The 17,336-nt window shown below is 42.5% G+C and overlaps 2 protein-coding genes and 1 long non-coding RNA gene across 9 annotated transcripts in view; 2 read left to right on the top strand and 1 right to left on the bottom strand.

Moving 5' to 3' along the window:
* mideasb (mitotic deacetylase associated SANT domain protein b) overlaps positions 1-7,209 on the bottom strand; it is a 41,257-nt gene extending 34,048 nt beyond the window's left edge. The window contains exon 1 of one of the 4 annotated variants that reach the window (XM_006632602.3): positions 7,101-7,209. The gene's annotated coding sequence lies outside the window, so the exon portion shown is untranslated. Of the gene's footprint in view, positions 1-2,774; positions 2,910-3,320; positions 3,637-7,095 lie in introns of those variants that run through there. The other 3 variants (XM_015351002.2, XM_015351001.2, XM_015351003.2) reach the window with 3 other exon arrangements.
* On the top strand, positions 1,653-2,917 carry LOC138241033 (uncharacterized). The gene is made up of 2 exons (XR_011190238.1): positions 1,653-1,952; positions 2,655-2,917. It is a non-coding gene; the product is annotated as an uncharacterized lncRNA (long non-coding RNA).
* Positions 7,210-7,813: 604 nt separating the features above from the next.
* Positions 7,814-17,212, top strand: ptgr2 (prostaglandin reductase 2). Of its 4 annotated transcripts, none has more exons than XM_015351006.2 (10): positions 7,814-7,907; positions 8,973-9,091; positions 10,040-10,231; positions 11,190-11,276; positions 11,807-11,977; positions 13,865-14,074; positions 14,810-14,931; positions 15,748-15,835; positions 15,946-15,985; positions 16,834-17,212. In XM_015351006.2, exons 2-10 carry the CDS (start codon positions 9,089-9,091, stop codon positions 16,896-16,898), a joined length of 978 nt encoding a protein of 325 aa, XP_015206492.1. In that variant the 5' UTR covers positions 7,814-7,907; positions 8,973-9,088; the 3' UTR covers positions 16,899-17,212. The 4 variants fall into 4 exon arrangements, with proteins under 4 accessions (XP_015206492.1, XP_015206490.1, XP_006632664.1 ...); XM_015351004.2 differs by lacking the exon at positions 7,814-7,907 and adding an exon at positions 8,633-8,858; XM_006632601.3 differs by lacking the exons at positions 7,814-7,907; positions 11,190-11,276 and adding an exon at positions 8,635-8,858.
* The last annotated feature ends 124 nt before the right edge of the window (positions 17,213-17,336 follow it).

Below are 17,336 nucleotides of genomic sequence, written 5' to 3'. Positions count from 1 at the left end.
GAAAACCACATTTAAGTTTCATATTGCGACTGGAGAGCAACTTAAAAACAGGAAGCACTGCAACACACTGTGGGAAATAACTCCAAGATATCTTCATCAAAACGCACTGCAATCCCTCAGCAACCACACAGATAATAAGCCTTTTCAACCACCCGAATCCCAGTGTCACACCAAGAATTAATGAAGCAGGCTAACGAAAATTAAAGAAAGAGACTTCTAAAAGAAAATAAGTATAATTTGCTCGTTCCGAGCTGTCCTGCTCCTACAGGAGACGCGGCCTAATTAGATGCAAGACAATGAAACCAAATTTCAGAAAGGCCACGAAATTAATGGAGGAAGTCAAAATGAACTGATAAAAAAAATGCACAAAACATTTCACGAACAGCATAATCAAGTATATTGTAAATGCCTTCATGCCAATCAAAGACATGTATTTTCTTAACAACATCACACACAAGACACTGCACGCATAGAAACCATTCAATATGCATTTTCTTAATCTCAAACACAGCATGCATTTGTCAGACAGTTATGTGTACATCATTAACCCAAAGATTTCTGTAAAAGGAATATTGACAAGGGTATTTAGCATATGTTTCAGCTTGTGCTCACAACAGGTCAATGCACACTTGAACACACAGATGGAGACACTTCTCCATGGCAACACTGCATCATCCAGATTTCTTTTTCTTTTCTCAGATGAGCCAAACCTGATCCTTATTAAGACATTGAACTCCTTAATGTGTCAGAGGGCTCACTCCCAATTCCCAAATCCATATTAGTACACTGTACAGCAGCAACTGGACACTGAAGTCTTCATATTTGTATTTTAGTTCAGCCTTTTTACAGTGTCTGGTATGCGATGTTCTGCAACCTGTATTTAAATCTCTGAAAAGTTCACTTGAAACTACTAAGAACAATCCTGAACTCTATCAAATGTTTTTAAGGAAAAGAGTATATTGTAGTGATTAAATGAGTAAAAAACAAAAAAGCTAAATACATGAAATGCGCAACTTTTAAATTATAATGGAAATGGCTGGCATCTTCACACAGGATTCCGTACTTTGCTAAATGGGAACACTTCTGGGAGACTTCCATTGCTTTCAGAGTTTGGCCTCTTAAGTTTGGCATAACAGCTCACACAACTGAACTGTACTGGACCTGAACTACACCCTGATAACGCATCTTTCACTGATACTATGCCTCCTAACAAGCTTTAGGTGAACCTATCCAAGAAATTTAAATTAAAGGACTCTGGCCCCCATAGAAAACATCAGAAAAAATAGAAATCGTGTATAACAGACATTGCTGTCTACAATCTCAAATTTACTGGCTGTAAGCCTGGGTTCTCTATTTATATATATAGAATCAGCATCAAATTGAAAACACTCATCTTTAAACTGGTATAAAAACAACTTAAAATCTTTAAAAGCTTACATTTATAAATAACTTTGACAGCTTCCTTCTTAAACTGACTTTTTAACTTTGCACACCGCAATGCAAAATCCAACACAGCCTGAGCTATTGTGTGTCGCTGGAAAGTGTGGACGGCATAATGCTTATTGTACTAGTCCCGGGCCCTCCCTGTTACATCCTGGGAGTGAACTCGAAACAGAGAGTGATCTGTTCCACGTCCCTTATCTCGTCAGAAATGACGCCACTCCGGCTCACTACAAGAACACTAGGACACTAAGAGGGCTGACAAAGACATTTTTTTAAACCACATTTCGGGATCTGAGCTGCAGGACTACAATCTCGGTCTTCAGTGTAGATAGGACGTATTCGGGGGGAATAATAAACGATGATGATTCCCCATCATTCAGTTCCTCTTTTTTGCATCAACTACCAACTATCAGCACAGTTGTTGGACACAGAAACTAGGTCTAACAACATCGGTATGCTTTTAAAAGTAAAACAATATCGTTTAAGACAACACGGAAGCGGAAAAATACGTAAGTGGATAAAACTGTCATCACCGACCTTCTGTACAGTAGAAAATTACGACTACTTAACGCTATTGCATGCGTAAATACATAATTAGACATCCTTACTGTCAATGATTACTAATGTCTGCTGTCTAGGTTTGCAAAGACATCGCATACATTTGGCGCAATTATGTTAAAACTTATTTATAAGAAGAAATACACGAGTGCTTGCACACAGCCATCTGAAAATAGCCTGCTACCAGTTGCCCTATCAGATAATTCTAGGCAGGAATCCTCACAGCTCTATAAATGCAATCCGAGAATAAGACCTCTGAGTCTGAACTAATGTTTAAGGCAGACTAGGGGGACAGACAAACTAGGTTGGCGGTATCCGAAGGTATTGGCGAATCCAATTTTCCAGCATAAGCAACAACATAAAATGTGTTCCTACGTGTCATTTCGTTCCTGTCCACCCACTGGTTTAAAGACAAACACCGCCAAATAATGCACTTAATGTCACAACAATGTATACAGGTTTTTTTTACTAGTGCATGCAGTTTCGTTTGTAAAATGACACTTTTTCCGCCAGCAAAAAAACAGCAACTGAGCAGTTAGCCAACACATTTACGATCCCCTGGTAGGATGGTGTGTTTTAAAGTCCATTAAAGTCACGAAGGGAGCACATGCAACAAAACCAGGTGGCACAATTTGTCGTTTTTTTCTTAGCAGGTTCCTAATTGAGTCTGCAGACGTGGTGAAGCAGTGCACAGATTTCAATCCCACGGGCAGGCTGCGATGGCAAGTATTAAGGACATGTAACGCCAAGAAATTACCTCATCATCAACCCACCTGAGTCAGTGTCTACTGTCCGAACACGCATCCAAGACTTTGATGTAGTAAAACGGTTAAATACAACTGATAGAAGACTAAAACAACGATTTCTTTGCTGTGCCTGGAGACCACGACTCTTATGAAAACAGCACGCCGCAATGTTAGTAAATCCTTTCCGGACCCCTCTCATCAGCCAACCCGGCGCTATTTACCAGAAGCCCTTTGTTGCAGAAAAGGATTATCTGGCACTGCTAATACTCTAACACTCTCCAACACATAACAGCAAGGAGCTCTCGAAGCAAGCGCAGGCTGCAACATTGTAGCCCCGGCGTTTTGCCCATCCATCAACTCTGGAACTACGTCATGTTCGCAAAAGGGCAAAATATATGTTGAAAATATACTCGGGAAAAGAACATGCACGTCAATCTTGCTTTGCATGGCTGAGCCGACTTCCCGGCGCTCGTAACAGACTAAATGACACAAAACGTTAGCAACTTTGCGTCCACCTCAAGCGATGTTGCTCAGGAGCAAAATATACCGACTTAAAATGCGAACCGTCCTCACCGTTTTCGTCATTTTCCACTCCTCCTCGCTTCTGTTCCCCCTAACTGTAATAAGAGGCTGTATTCCTCCACGCACCCACTTTGCAATCGCATCAAAATGACTGCACGCATCGCCAAGGTTGACTCATGGTTCGGTGACCTCACACTACATTCTTCCTCAAGATCCTCGCGGACCCTGCGAGGCCGGCGTGGAAAGGAGGGGACAGCAATTCAAAAACCAGGTTAAATCGCTCCTGCGTTGCACGTTATTGCGTTGCGATTGCACAACTGTAAAAAACCAGCTCTGCAACTTCCCCCTTCCACAGTACACACACATACACGAACACTCTCTTGAGTAGTCTTGTGATCCTTTCACTCAGTTCCCCACGCCCACTTCCACTTCCATATAAGGCGCTTCCCATCCATGTGGAGTCCTGTAAATTACAGTACACTATCCCTTCAGGGAAATTCCGCCATCCGAGAGGCCTAGAAACAGGAGGCAAAAACACACCATGCAAGCAAGATAGAGTGCTTTCTCCTCATGTTGGCCCGGTTATCTGGGCGCAGGCAATTAAAAAAACAAAATACTAAAAAGTGGGGGAAAGCTGATATACTAATCGCCGTTTTAAATTACGATCGGCATTTCTCTTCAGGAGTAAAAAGGGACACCGTTTCACTTAATAATCAACTAAAATTAAAGCGGCCGCTCACGCGGGGCGTCAATTAAGCCTCGACTGCGTGACTTCAGGGAGAAAAAAAAAACATGCATATTGTTTTCGTTTACATAAACACAAAATACAAATTAGTTTCTCTGTACTTTATCATCACTTTCTCTGACTCGGGGCACTACTGCAGTTTCTCCTGAGACCCCTGCATGCTTTATACACCAAACACTATTATTAAGCTCTGGTTAAGTACCTTAGCACCATTAGGTTTTTTCACATTATAATTTACACTCAAATTATTCAATCTACACTGACAAATGTAAGTCATAAAACACATTGCTATATTGCACGTGAACTATAGGCGTTGTATATCCTACATAGATATACCCAGCTATTAAAATAGCATTGTAGCTCATTACTGTACATTTATCCTACAATGGACTGCAATATTTTTCAGCAATAGAAAATATACCCCAACCTGTGAACTCTGACCACTGATTACCATAATCTAGCAGGTTTGCTATAATCAGTACAGTTTAAGGACCAGAGAAGCTGTCTGAACTATTTTCACCCTTCTCTGCGTTTAAGCTATTGATGATTTACAGAGAGGGGCAGCACAGTGGAGCAGTGGTTAGCATTGCTGCCCAGTGCACTGTGCACCTGGGTTTGATTCTGTTGTTAGCATTTTCTCTCTGTACTCCCCAGGGTGCTCCAGTTTCCTCCCACAGTCCAAAGACATACTGGCAGGTGAATTCGCTTCTGGAACAATTGACTCTGATGTGTGTTTGTGCGTGCGTGCGTGCGTGCGTGCGTGCGTCCCCTGTAATGAACTGGTTTCCCCTCCAGGGTGTATCCTGCCTTGTGCCTGTTGCTTGCCTGATGGGTGATTTACCTAACCAGCTCGATTACAGCATTTGAAGACCACCGGAGAGCTATATAAAGTACAGTTAGTTATTTTCCCCCTTGGTTTTGCCCTTTCAGTGTGAGTTTGTGTTTAAATAGATTTGCACAGAGCAGTAGAACACATTAAAGTCATTTATCTGCTTTGAGGGATACCAACTCTATATTCAACTTCCTTAAAATGTTTTATGCAATCAGAGCTGCCCCAATCTAGATTTTTTTTCTGCTTGGAAGAAAAGAATGCAATCATTAACTTTTATAGCTGGGTATTTTAATTGTCTGAGCGCATCAAGTTTACCCAAACCCATCCGACTGTGAAAGTGTATTAAAAAGTTCATTCCCCAAAAATAAATGAGTAAAGGAAAACTACCTGACATCCCAAGTGTGTAAGCCCTGCTAATTGTGTTTGTGGGGTAGTCAGAAATGCAGACAAGTGACTAATTGTGAAAGACTGCATGCTTGTCCACTTAAGCAGATCTGTGCCAACTTTGACGGCAACACTCACTACCGAAACCAAGTAGTTTGCAATGAAGGTGAATGTGACAGGTTGTGTTCGTGGAGCACAGTTTTTATACTCTTACTGACTATGCGGAAGGCAGTGGTTTAAAGTTCTGAAAAGTGGTTAGGATGTCATAGACTGCTCAGAGAAATAAGGAAAGTGTTTTTCTAGTGGTTTAGCAAATTTACCTTCATGCATCAAAAGCAAAGCCTTCAAATTATATCCAAGGACACAGCAAAAGGACATCCATTTCTCAAACCCTATCTGCTAGCTTATGTTTTTGCATTGCTGAATACAATAATGAGTCTGAATATTACAACTTTCTCGTTTCTTCACCACAGAAAATGAAAGAGGCAGAGAAGTACCCCTCAAATGTGGATTACAGGTTATTTCCAACATGTAAATTTAAGTTCATAATTCCATGTACCCTTCTACACAGTAGAAATTGGATACAGTACCTGCTTCCAAGCACTTTACACTCATATCCTTTAAATAAAGTTATAATCCTTCAAATGCCGTGATTATGGAGAAGTACCAAAGTTTAACGTTGTAAAAAGTCTGAAATTTAAATATGGCGATTGGCATTGTTCTCTTTAAGAGTAGCTTTTATTTTATTACTGCGATTAAGTTTCGTAAGGCGTTCATAAGGCCTCACAAAGCCACTGTATTTTAATCAGATTAAATTGCTTTAACATTGCAAAAGATGTGGAATGCAAAATCTGAGAAAAAAAGACCATGAAAATTAAAGTGTAATTTTTGTGCACTGCTGCCTGGCGTCGGGAGGACATTTCTAGGCTGCAAAGCTGTGTACATGTACAGTATTTCTTAACTTCTATTCCAAAGTGTCGTAAAGCAGTGTAATGTAATTTGTAAATCACATCCAGTCAGAAGGCTCGCATCAGTTTTCAGTGCCGCGTCTGTCGCCGCCTGGATTGTAAATATCACAACATTGTAAGCCTAGCAGATTTTGAAGATACCATCTAAAAATTTACGTTGAGCTTTTTCAGCTGCACGGCGGTGCATGTTCTGCACTAACACCTTTAGCTCGCAGCACTGGTATCGAGAGAAGTGAAACTAATTGAGGGCGAGAGAAGAAAAAAAAGCGCCATTACTTCAGTTCGAAACAGCAGAAGTGGCAGGACTTCGCAGCAGCAACGGATTCTGGGGGACTGGATTCTCCCCGAAAACCGACGGAGTTTAGGGCGAGAGTTAAATGATGAAATGGTGGTCTAGTCAGCAGTTTCATGTGTTAGTGCAGCAAGACCTCTGTACTAGCGGGGCTTGAAAATAGTTTAGCAATGACGGACAGCACGGCTTTCTGTCAAGCAAACTCGAGACCGGGAGAAACTTTTCGTGACTATAACCTCCACCCTTGGCTCAGAAGAAAACTGCTACAGTCCCTTTTCCTTCAGAGGCTGCTGCAGAGATTTTAATCGTCACGGGACCGTACCGGACCCACAAGCGTGGTGCTTTGGTGCTGGGTGTTAAGCATTACATTTAATCTCAGATTCTTTCTTCGGCCGCTGCATTTTGCAAACAAATCAGCTGTTGTTGTCAATTACGCAGTGCGTTTTAATTGCTCCCCCAACTCCCTCCACGACCGAGCAAATGTCAAAAAAACAAAACTCAAAAACGCCGAAACTACACCGCGACCATCGGCATTCGACATTCACAATCTACTACGTGTGCAAACGTGGAAAAAAATAAAATCGCTGTGTTAGAAACGTACATACCTTACCTTAAGTTTCTGCATCGGGCGAAGTAAACTTCACTCCAGTGAGACTTTTTTTTTCCTACAAACAAAAACTTTTTTTCCCTTCGAAGTCGTCACTTCCTACTGTGCTGCGCTGGTAATGCTTCCAGTGTGTGAATGTTGCACACTGTAACCACTCCTGTGACGTCACAACCCAGCGCTTTCAAATGGTGTTATTGGGGCATTGTGCTGCTTTGAGTCTTAACATTATTATGCACTTATAGCGCAGGAAGGAAATGTAAACCAGTGTACACAAAAGTTTAAAAGGGGGATCGACGAGTGTGCCTAAGCAAAAGATTTCACTCAGTGTAAATACAGGATATTTTAAATTAGTTTAATAGGGTTTTTTCGTCCTGAGATCATGATAGCTTGTGCATCATAAGTATGCGGATTGAACATTTCAGATCTAGATAGTGTCAAAATTTGGCAGGAGTCCAAGCTGACCCCCCGAGAGGTAGAAATCGAAAAGAATCGGGAACTTCGGGGATTTCCAATTTAAACTGATGACAGGTAATCAATCTGTCTCAAGGGACCAGGGGGGTTTCCTGAGCACACAGGGGAGTTACAGCAGGGGGGTTATAACGGATTCAAGGTCACTCTGAAGTGAAGCTGGCTTTTGTTGAAAGGCAGTGTTGGCTATCACACACACACTTGTCATTCACCGCCTTTTGAACTGGCTCAACACAAGTTCGTGGGAGCGTGTAAGTTCCACGAGTTGGAAAAAAAAGATAAGAAACAGGTGTGACCCTTTTATAAGGCGTGAATGCCCATCCCTCAGACGGATTGCTTCTGGTATGAAATCTTATATTTTACATTCAACTTCCTTTCTGATTTCATCACGGCTTTTAGTTTTGTTGGAATTGGCATTCACCACACGGATTGATTGATTTTTATGTATCCGACACGCTTATTGTTTTCGGTCACGGAGGTCTACACATCCTCATGTTCTTATTAAAGATTAATTCACGCCGATATTCTGTTATTTAGCCGTTAACGAAAAGGTTAAATCGAATTATCTGAATTTCAACATTGATAGGAAAAAGCAAGTGCAATTGGATTTGTATTTGTTGGTCTTTCCTGGCCCTCATATAAAGAATGTAAAAATCAAATTAAACTGCGCTTTTACTATGTTAGTTGAAGTTGACGTTGTTTTTGTAACGTTGGATGCAAGCGTGTTTTAACTTCCACTTTGGCACAAATATCAGTTGCATATGTACGACCAATGTGAACGTATTGTTCACAATAGTGAATGTATCATACCTGGAAAATCACTATAAGCCTTACTGAACACGTTTGGACCATCCCAGTCCGACAGACACAAAAGTGTCCCAGTAGCTTTACGGATACGTACAAAAGTGTAATAACCATAAGGTTAATCATTATTCCCACTCGTATTCCGACATGCATGTGTGGTTTGGTTTTGATATAGCCAGGATTTATTTCCATAGTTGGAACTTTCACGTACACGTTGAATCCCCGTACACAATATGCACCGAACCCCCCAGGGGGCGCTCGCTTGCTTTTAAACAACCTCGATACAGAGAGGCGTAAAGTGCTTGCTTCAGACATTGACAGTGCTCGATTAACCTCGATGAAATTCACCGCAACAGAAAAGGGCAATTCCGGTTTTCTCAGGAGTCACGGTGATCGTGGTCTTCCTGATATATTTAACGCATGCTCGATTTATTGGACTAAAAGTTAACACTAACATGATACGAAAAGTGGTCTTGAATTCACGACCGGGTAGGTTGTTGACAGTAAAGCTTTGGTGTCGGTCACTGTGCACTAGATTGGACAGTAAACCTGAAATGCATTTTTAAAATTTGATAAAATCACATGTTTTTTATTTTATTTAAGGAAACAATGGACAGCCCGTTCCAGGAAATTTCCGAGTGGAAGAGGGCGACCTGCCCTCAGATCTAAAGCCGGGACAAGTCCGCGTAAGAACCCTGTTCCTCTCGGTGGATCCGTACATGGTGAGTGGGCGCCCCACGCTGCTTGCTGCGGCACTGCGAGTGTCAACATTTACAAGCTGCAACACGCCTTCACCCAGGAACATTACCGTTTAACAAAACGCACAGGGCCGCCATTTAGGACATTGTTATATGTTATAAGTAACAATGAGACTCAAATTCTTCTTCTTAAATTGCAGAAGTATATATTCGCAGATTTGAATGACCACAATACACACTTTTTTTCTTGCTTTTAAAAGTCCTGACAAAATATAAAAGTGAATAAACAAGAAATTTAAAACAGTTTTATATTTATAAACCATATGTATATGATGTAAACCCCTCTTGTAGTTCTTTCTGTGATTGTGTTGTGTTTCTGTTCTGCAGTGACTATAGCCTAAACTGTGGCATTCCAGCCCTTTCCAAACCCTATTCCTAACCCCGAGCACAAGGCCCGAACCTCAGCCTTCATCATAATCCTAAAAGTACACTGACATCGTATCAAAGTTGTCTGTCCTCTCCCAAAGCACAGAAAAAATCTCAAAGGACATTCATGTGCAGCTATTAAGGTAACGTATAATGTTATTAGGAAGAGTAAATCAGATTCCCTGTTCATGCAAATACCAAGTTTGGCAGAAAATGTTTTCCAGAGGTAATAAATTATGAAGAAGGCTGTATGCTTTCATATTTTATACATTATATTACTGAGTTGTTTCTTTCAGGTTATGAGGAATTCAGTTTTATTGGAATGTAATACTGCTGTTGAGGTTGCAGTGTGTTTTGTTTGTCATCTGAACGTTACCGAGGAGCACTTCAGAGCTGTACGAATTGTGCACTCGCAGGCTAATTCGTTCGCCTTGTGATCCAGGCGTGGGGCCTCCCGGGAAGAGCTTCTCCGGGATGGGACGCGTATTAAACAACGACAGTCCAGGACTAAGAGATGGGAAAACGGCGTCTGCGTGTGTCTTGCAGCGCTGCCGAATGAACGAGGACACGGGCACGGACTATCTGTTGCCGTGGCAGCTGTCGGAGTGCGTGGACGGCGGGGGTGTGGGCGTGGTGGAGGACAGCAAGCACGCTGCGCTCTCGAAAGGAGACACCGTGACTTCATTTAACTGGCGCTGGCAGACCGAGGACGTGGTGGATGGCGCAGGGCTGCAGAAGGTAAATCGAGCTCTGCCCGCTTTGAGAGGCGCAGTTCCTCAACACTGTATTCAGTTAGCGCACGTTTTAACGTGTTACTTTTATAATGTATTTCAAATAAAAAGGCCAGCAGTCTCTTGGCAGAAATATATTGTCAAAGATATGACTTGATTCTTCTATGAATTCCAGCATGTTACGTCCTCCTGCTGTCATTTCTCCACTTACAACATAATACTCTGCGTAATCCCATTCTGTCTCATACGTCTTTTGCATCCCTCCACCCCATTTCCACACCTCTGCAGCTTCCCATTGGTCACTCCTCAGTCTGTACGGGGCTGTCCCAGCCTCTTTCTATGGTCAGGAGGTTAGTACTGTAACGCTACGGGGTTCACTTGTGCGCCCTCGCCGCTGCTGCATCAGGTCAGCCCCCCACCGTTGGGGACTCAAACCCGGACCTCCGGTGCCCCTCAACAGGGACCCAGCCACTTGAGCCAAAGGGAAATCTCCCGTCAGCCTGGTGGCTGCGGTCCCTGCTATTCACAGGGAAGGGCAGTGACGTCACTGCTCTGGTAAGCCAGCTCTCGCAAGCAATGGAGGCCATATGCATTGTAGTACTCAGCCAAGCAAGTTAAGCCAAATTCTATTGTGATTAAAGCACTCAGTAATGCTTTGAATACAGTTAATACTTGGGTGTTGTTATTCCTAGTGAACTTAAATTTGATAAACCGATTAAACACCGAGAACCCAAGACATGGCCTCCTCTCGTTTGTATTCTTCGATCCGTCTAGCCTGTTAGTAGTAGCAAATTGATCTGAGGAACTCATAAACCTTTTCGTGAAAGAAACCAGGATATTGGCTTTAGTAACATGGCCGAGTAGCTTGTTCCATACTCCCACAACCCTTTGTGCAGTGAAAGAGCCTCATGTACTTGTATTTAGTTTCAGTTGTGTTTCCACTTTGTTTCCATTTGTGTTCACAGGACTGTGTTTCACTTTTAAAAGCCCTCCTAAATAAAATGGTCCCTGGATTTCAATGGCCTAAAGATTGGTTCTTTTTGCTTTTTCAGGTACTGCTCACAGACTCGCATATGTAAATGAATGTGTGTGCAGTTCAGTTTGAAAATTTAAATTAAGGTTTGAGGTAACATTAATCATCTCTAGTTTTCCAGCGTGTACGGTTTCTTGGACATGTTCTTAAGATACATAAAAGTAGTGTGTAGAGAGTTTTCACTGTTAGCTTTTCACAAGTGTCTGGATTCGAGACATTCTGATCCTAATGGGGAAAGACTGAGGTCCTTGTTGCTCTCATGTCTTATTCTCCAGTCACAGTAACGTGCTTGTGGTGCTTATTTCTGCTTTGCTGCAGCTGGGCCATAAGACGCACCAAAACTTTAAAAACTAGTTACATTTTTTATTTTAGAAAACGATTCTTGCGTGTATGCATCTATTTCTGGAGCTTCAGAGTGTTCTTGCGTTGCAAAGTGTGAAGCAAAACAGCGCTTGGTTTCTGGTGTCTTTATTTTCAGGGTCCATTACGCTTGGGAGATTTACCTGGGTGATTGTGCTGCTGATACAGTCTCTCTCTCTCACACGCTAGCTGGACCCTCAGCTGGTCGACGGCCACCTGTCCTACTTCCTGGGCGCTGTGGGCATGCCCGGACTCACAGCTTTGCTGGGGGTGAGGGAGAAGGGCCATGTGACCGCCGGTGCCGGTCAGACCATCGTGATCAGCGGAGCAGCTGGAGCGTGCGGCTCTCTGGCTGGACAGGTACACAGCCCGCCTGGAGTTGGATTTAGGCCAGAGTTTACTGTCACTCTGGGCAGCACTCAGAGGCCTCCTACGGACTGAAACTGTACGTGCCTGTTGTCATCAGCAACCACTGCCCTTTTAACCCACTGCTGGATGAAGGCCACCCCAAGGCCAGAATACAGGTCTTATTTTCTCCATCTTACAAATTGGAATTTGGCGTTTTCTGTCCTGTCTGGTGCCTGCTGGAGCCTGACACTGGTTTAATGACTTGCCCTGGAAATAAGGGAACATTGAAAATTGCAGGGACCAAGTGTTTCCAGTCTCATTACCTCTTTCACACTTTACGATAACTGTCTTACAAAACGTCTCACGTGAGGCATTTCTGATGACAGTATGCATTATTAGAAAACCTGGCAACATGTGAACGAGTCACAGGTGGCCACTACATGGATCACATGACATGTTTTGGGGGACACAAAATTAAAGAAGCCCTGTAGTTTGTGTGTAGTACTTCACAGTGGTGCTGCACCTTAGTGACAGAGCATTAGAAATAAAAGCTGTGTCCTGCTTGTGAGGGTAAGCTCATGCAACACAATGTCCTTTAGGCACACACCTGCTGCTGTGAGATCTCCCATCATGCCAGGTGGGGATTCTGGGGATGATGTGTGGCCAGGTTTTTGGCAGTTTGAGAAAAGCTTGGATAGTATTTTTGAAATGGAATTACACTGACTTCACTCTCAAAGGAGTTAAACAACAAGATCATTTTCCAAACTGTATGGCAATGATTCCATCTAAGAAAAAGCATGCCCAGTCCAAAATGCATGAATACACCAGACATTAGCTGTTAGACAGCAGGAAACATTCGGACTGCTATCATGCCTCTGGAAGCCTTGTATTAAGAACCAAATGAGCAACATCAAAACTGGGCTTCTCACCTGAAGAAACAATTTTTTGTGCTGCTGTGATCTCTCAACATAAGTTTCCAAATGTCTGACATCAAAATTGGAAAACATGCTGTCCTACAGCTGAGAGTTGTACATCTGCAACACAGAGCCAGCACATACCGTGGGGCTTATCAACTTCATGTCTTTAAATTTGGAATCAATAACCTTTTTATTGTAAAGGAACAAGTAACGGTTTATTCCATGCTGAAAAGAGAAGAAAGGAAACATTTTGGCTGTGGAGCCTTCTTCGGGTGTGAGCTCTTTTCAGCAGGGAATAAACCTTCACTTGTTCCTTTGCAGCCTACAGATGCTGACACAGCTATCTACTTGAACTACTTTTTTATTGTATACCTGCACAGTTTGGAAGTTCCGATTGCTTAACTGGACATTTCAGTAACGAACCTGGCTTTCTTTATCAACAAAAGGTGCTGCTATCAGTGACACTGTACACACACCCGAGAATGAGGGAAGTCAGACATGCTCCTCTGAAAAGCTCACTCATCTGATGTGCTGACCCCTCTACAGTGACTTATAGGAGGGTTAGCACTGATTGGAGGAACAGTGTGTGCCCTGGCAAGGTGCCAGAGAGAGGCACTGTTTCACTATCATTTGTGAACTGTCCCTTAAGAAATCCTAGTCACAGTGGGCTAGTGACAAGAAACAGGTTACAGTGTCTATCCCACCAGGCAGACTTCTCTGCCCTTTGGGTATGATCAAGTATAGTTCATAGGGAAAATACCAGCATTTGGAGCAAAAATCTTTATTGGTTAAGCAACTCGGAACCTGCACAATCAAAATTCTAACAGTTATTTAGACACAACAGGAGTTGTTCTAAACCACTTGTTTATTAATGTGGTTTCCTGTTTTTGAGTGCTGACTCGGCGTGGGCTGTAGTGAGTAACAGATGGGAGCTGGGCTATATACCATCCCTCAGGCCCTGCCGTCTGTCCTGGTGTCCTAGATTGGCAGGCTGGATGGCTGTTCCAGAGTCGTAGGAGTCTGTGGCTCTGACGAGAAGTGTGGCATCCTGGTGTCTGAGCTGGGCTTCACCTCCGCCATCAACTACAAGCGTGAGGATGTGGCCAGCCGGCTGAGGGAGTGCTGTCCCAAGGGAGTGGACGTTTACTTTGACAACGTGGGTGGACCCATCAGTGACACCGTGATCGCCCAGGTAAAACACCATATCCCTCTTTGCATTTTAAAGCCAAATGATCAAGAGAGGTTGTTATTCTAAAATGAGTTTGCCAGCAGTCGCCTTGTTTAGACCAGTGGATCACACTTTAATATTACATTTCCAGAAAAATAAAGCTCAACAAGCTAAAAGCAATCTGGATTTCACAAACTGACGAGGGCTACAAGGTATTCAGATAATTACATGGCTTGACTTCCCTAAAATATACAGTAATTGCTATGTCATGATTTTGTTTTTTGTTTGAAAATGCTGTTCCAACCACAAATGCAGGCATGATTCCACTGTGACAGTACAGCCAGTCTCTGGACCAGTGAAAAGATAAGGTTTCCTACTGATGTTACAGGTAACTGTTTTCACAAAGATGCAAGCTACAGGCAGAGTGGTTTGTGTTCGGGGAGAAGGTTTGATGACATTGAGGTGATGAACAGCTGCGAGCTTTGTTCCTCATTAATCAGCACTCTGTAAGAAGGAACTACTAATTGGCAATGCAGGAAAGGAATTCTTCTTTTTTTCCCCACATCTAATTAAATTAAATGTAAGGTTTTTTGCATTGCAGTAGAAATGTTCACTTCTGTTTAAAGTTAAGTGTCTGCCTACCTTGTACACCATTCTCAACTCTTGAGTAAAGACCTGATGTTTTTGCCCTGTGCTGTGTTGTTGTGAAGAGGGCAACGAGGCTCTGACGCGAGACGTGTGAATGTCTTGCCGTTGCAGATGAATGAAGACAGCCATGTGATCCTGTGTGGTCAGATCTCCCAGTACAACAAGGATGTCCCTTACCCCCCTCCCCTGACTGCCTCTACCCAGGAGCTGCTGTTCAGGAAGAATATCACCAGGTACCTCCTCCCAGTGCTGGGCATTTCTTACCATCCTCGTACCCTCTTCATTTCTCATCCTCCTCTTCCTTTCTTTAATGAACCATATTTATTTGACCACAGACTTTGCATATTATTCTACACGCAAACTCACTGATGTTTTGTGTGACAATGAAACAAAGAGAAGCCAATTCAATATGACTTCTTCAGTGATTTCCTCAGCAGGGCTTGTGCTGGGTTGGTAAGTTTGGAATTTGCAGATAACACGAGTAAATAAAAAAGGTGAGCTGAGATGTTTCAAGTAGGGATCCACATTACAACACTCATGCACTGACCCCCTGTCCTAGGGAGCACAATAGGTAATCTGACAATCTTTGATGTCCATCCATCCGTTTTCTAACTTCTTTGCATCAGTTCGGGGTTGCAAAGAAGTCCCATGCAGAAAGCCGTGATCAAGTACCACCTTTACAATCAGCTACTGACAGGAGGTCTGAAGGGTGTAGCCCAGGCCTTGGCTATGGGTCCAGTAACACAGTCCAGAGTTTTCTTTCTCTTTCCAAGTTATTAAAAATGTCAAGTATAAATATCTGTTACGAGGTGGTCACCTATGAAAAGTTCCCAGAGCATGAGAGCGTTTTAATTGCAATGTAAAACACTCTAGAATGTATTATTTTAAAGTGCTTCCTGAATTGTAGACATGGGTCTCTAGGACTGTAACTGGGGCCCTTAGCTAGTGGAAAGAGAAGAAATGGTGACGTTTATGTCATTCGGTTCTGAAAACCAAACAGTAGTGCACAGGGGCTGCCTGACCTTCACAAAAATGTGTCCTTTCTGCAGGGAGCGGTTTACTGTGTTGAACTATGTGGAGAAATACGAAGAAGGCCTTATGCAGCTGAGCCAGTGGATAAAAACTGGGAAATTGAAAGTAAGAAAGATGTTTTAAAATTATTTTGGTCTAACCTTATCCATTTCAACCATCAACTTCGAATCAGTACCTTTCTCTTGAAATATACTGTGGATTTGTTTGTCTCACAGGCCTTGGAGACTGTTGTACAGGGGATTGAGACCATGGGAGGTAAGAAATGTCAACTAATAGCTTGACGTGTCCTTGAAAACATCTGGTCTACAGAGCTACCAGTTCAGCTACAGTGTTCAGGGAGTGTAGTTGTGGGATATCAATATATTTCACGTGCCTGTGGAGGCCCAGAGAGAAGCCAGGTCTTTCAATTGGGAAGTAGTTGGAATTAATAAGTAATTAAAAGACCGGAGCAGGGTTGGGTCATCTTTGGTAGTTTTAATGTGTTTTTAAATGTATGGAGTATTCCACTTCAAAAAGCAGTGCTGTAGTCTTTGCTTCACAGGTAGATAATAACTAACCACTAACTAACTAGGCATGAGGCCCCAGAGGGACACTAAGCAGTAAGTTTAAAGGGTCACCTTTATCACCTTCATCAATTCCTAAACACTTGGGACAATTTTCTTTTGAGCACTGAAGCTGGTGAGGGATTATAGTTGACCATTCCTTACTTAATCAATTAACTTATCTAATTGATATGGAACATGCTACTCAGCTGTTAGCATTAGATTAGACTTCTTTCAAGAAAAAGCTGGATAACAACCTCTGATTAGGACAGGAGGCACAACTTTGCCCAAAGGGTTGTGGGAGTGTGGAGCAAGCTACCCCCCCATGTTGTTAAAGCGATACCATTACTTCCCTCAAGAAATGGTTGAATGACAGCCTTAGATCAATTAGCTAAGCTACTTGAACATGGGCAAGATCGGCGAAATGGCCTCCTCTCATTTGGAACTGTTCTAATGAGTGAACTGCTTGAATCATTGTTCTGTGTAAAGAAAGGGCATTACCATTAACTGAGGATGAAGTAGACAATGTGAATAATGGCACCATTTTTGCTTTCTCTGTAGAGACATTTTGCTCCATGATGGAAGGAGGGAACATTGGTAAGCAGATAGTGCAGATATCAGTGTAACTAGGATGAGACGCATCCGAGCAGCCTGAAATGCCCAGAACAGTGCCTTATGACCAGTGGGGTATGAGAGAAGGGGAGACTTATGAACAGTGGTTTGGGTATTTGTCTTCTCAAAGACTGTGAAAGAACGCAATGTTTCACCATACTACCAATCACTGTCATTAACACCCTTCCCCCAAAATTGTGTTGAGTGCATTTGTTTTGGATGGCTATAATTTTGTCTGTCCGTCATCATATTTGTATGTAACATTGTCTAAAAATGAAATGTTTAAACATACTTTAAAATGTAATAAAATGGTCTATTCTGATAATAATGTGAACTGCTGTGATTATTAGGGTATTCATTTTCTATTCCAAAATACCAAAAAGTTCATTTGAACAACTATGCAAACAAGTTAACAGTACAAACACCTGGTGTTATTTGTGTTTGAATGTTCA

This window comes from Lepisosteus oculatus, chromosome 8, assembly GCF_040954835.1.
Source record: "Lepisosteus oculatus isolate fLepOcu1 chromosome 8, fLepOcu1.hap2, whole genome shotgun sequence".
Lineage (NCBI taxonomy): Eukaryota > Metazoa > Chordata > Actinopteri > Semionotiformes > Lepisosteidae > Lepisosteus > Lepisosteus oculatus.
Note: the sequence above shows the minus strand (reverse complement) of the source record. Positions and strands in the feature narration are given on the sequence as shown.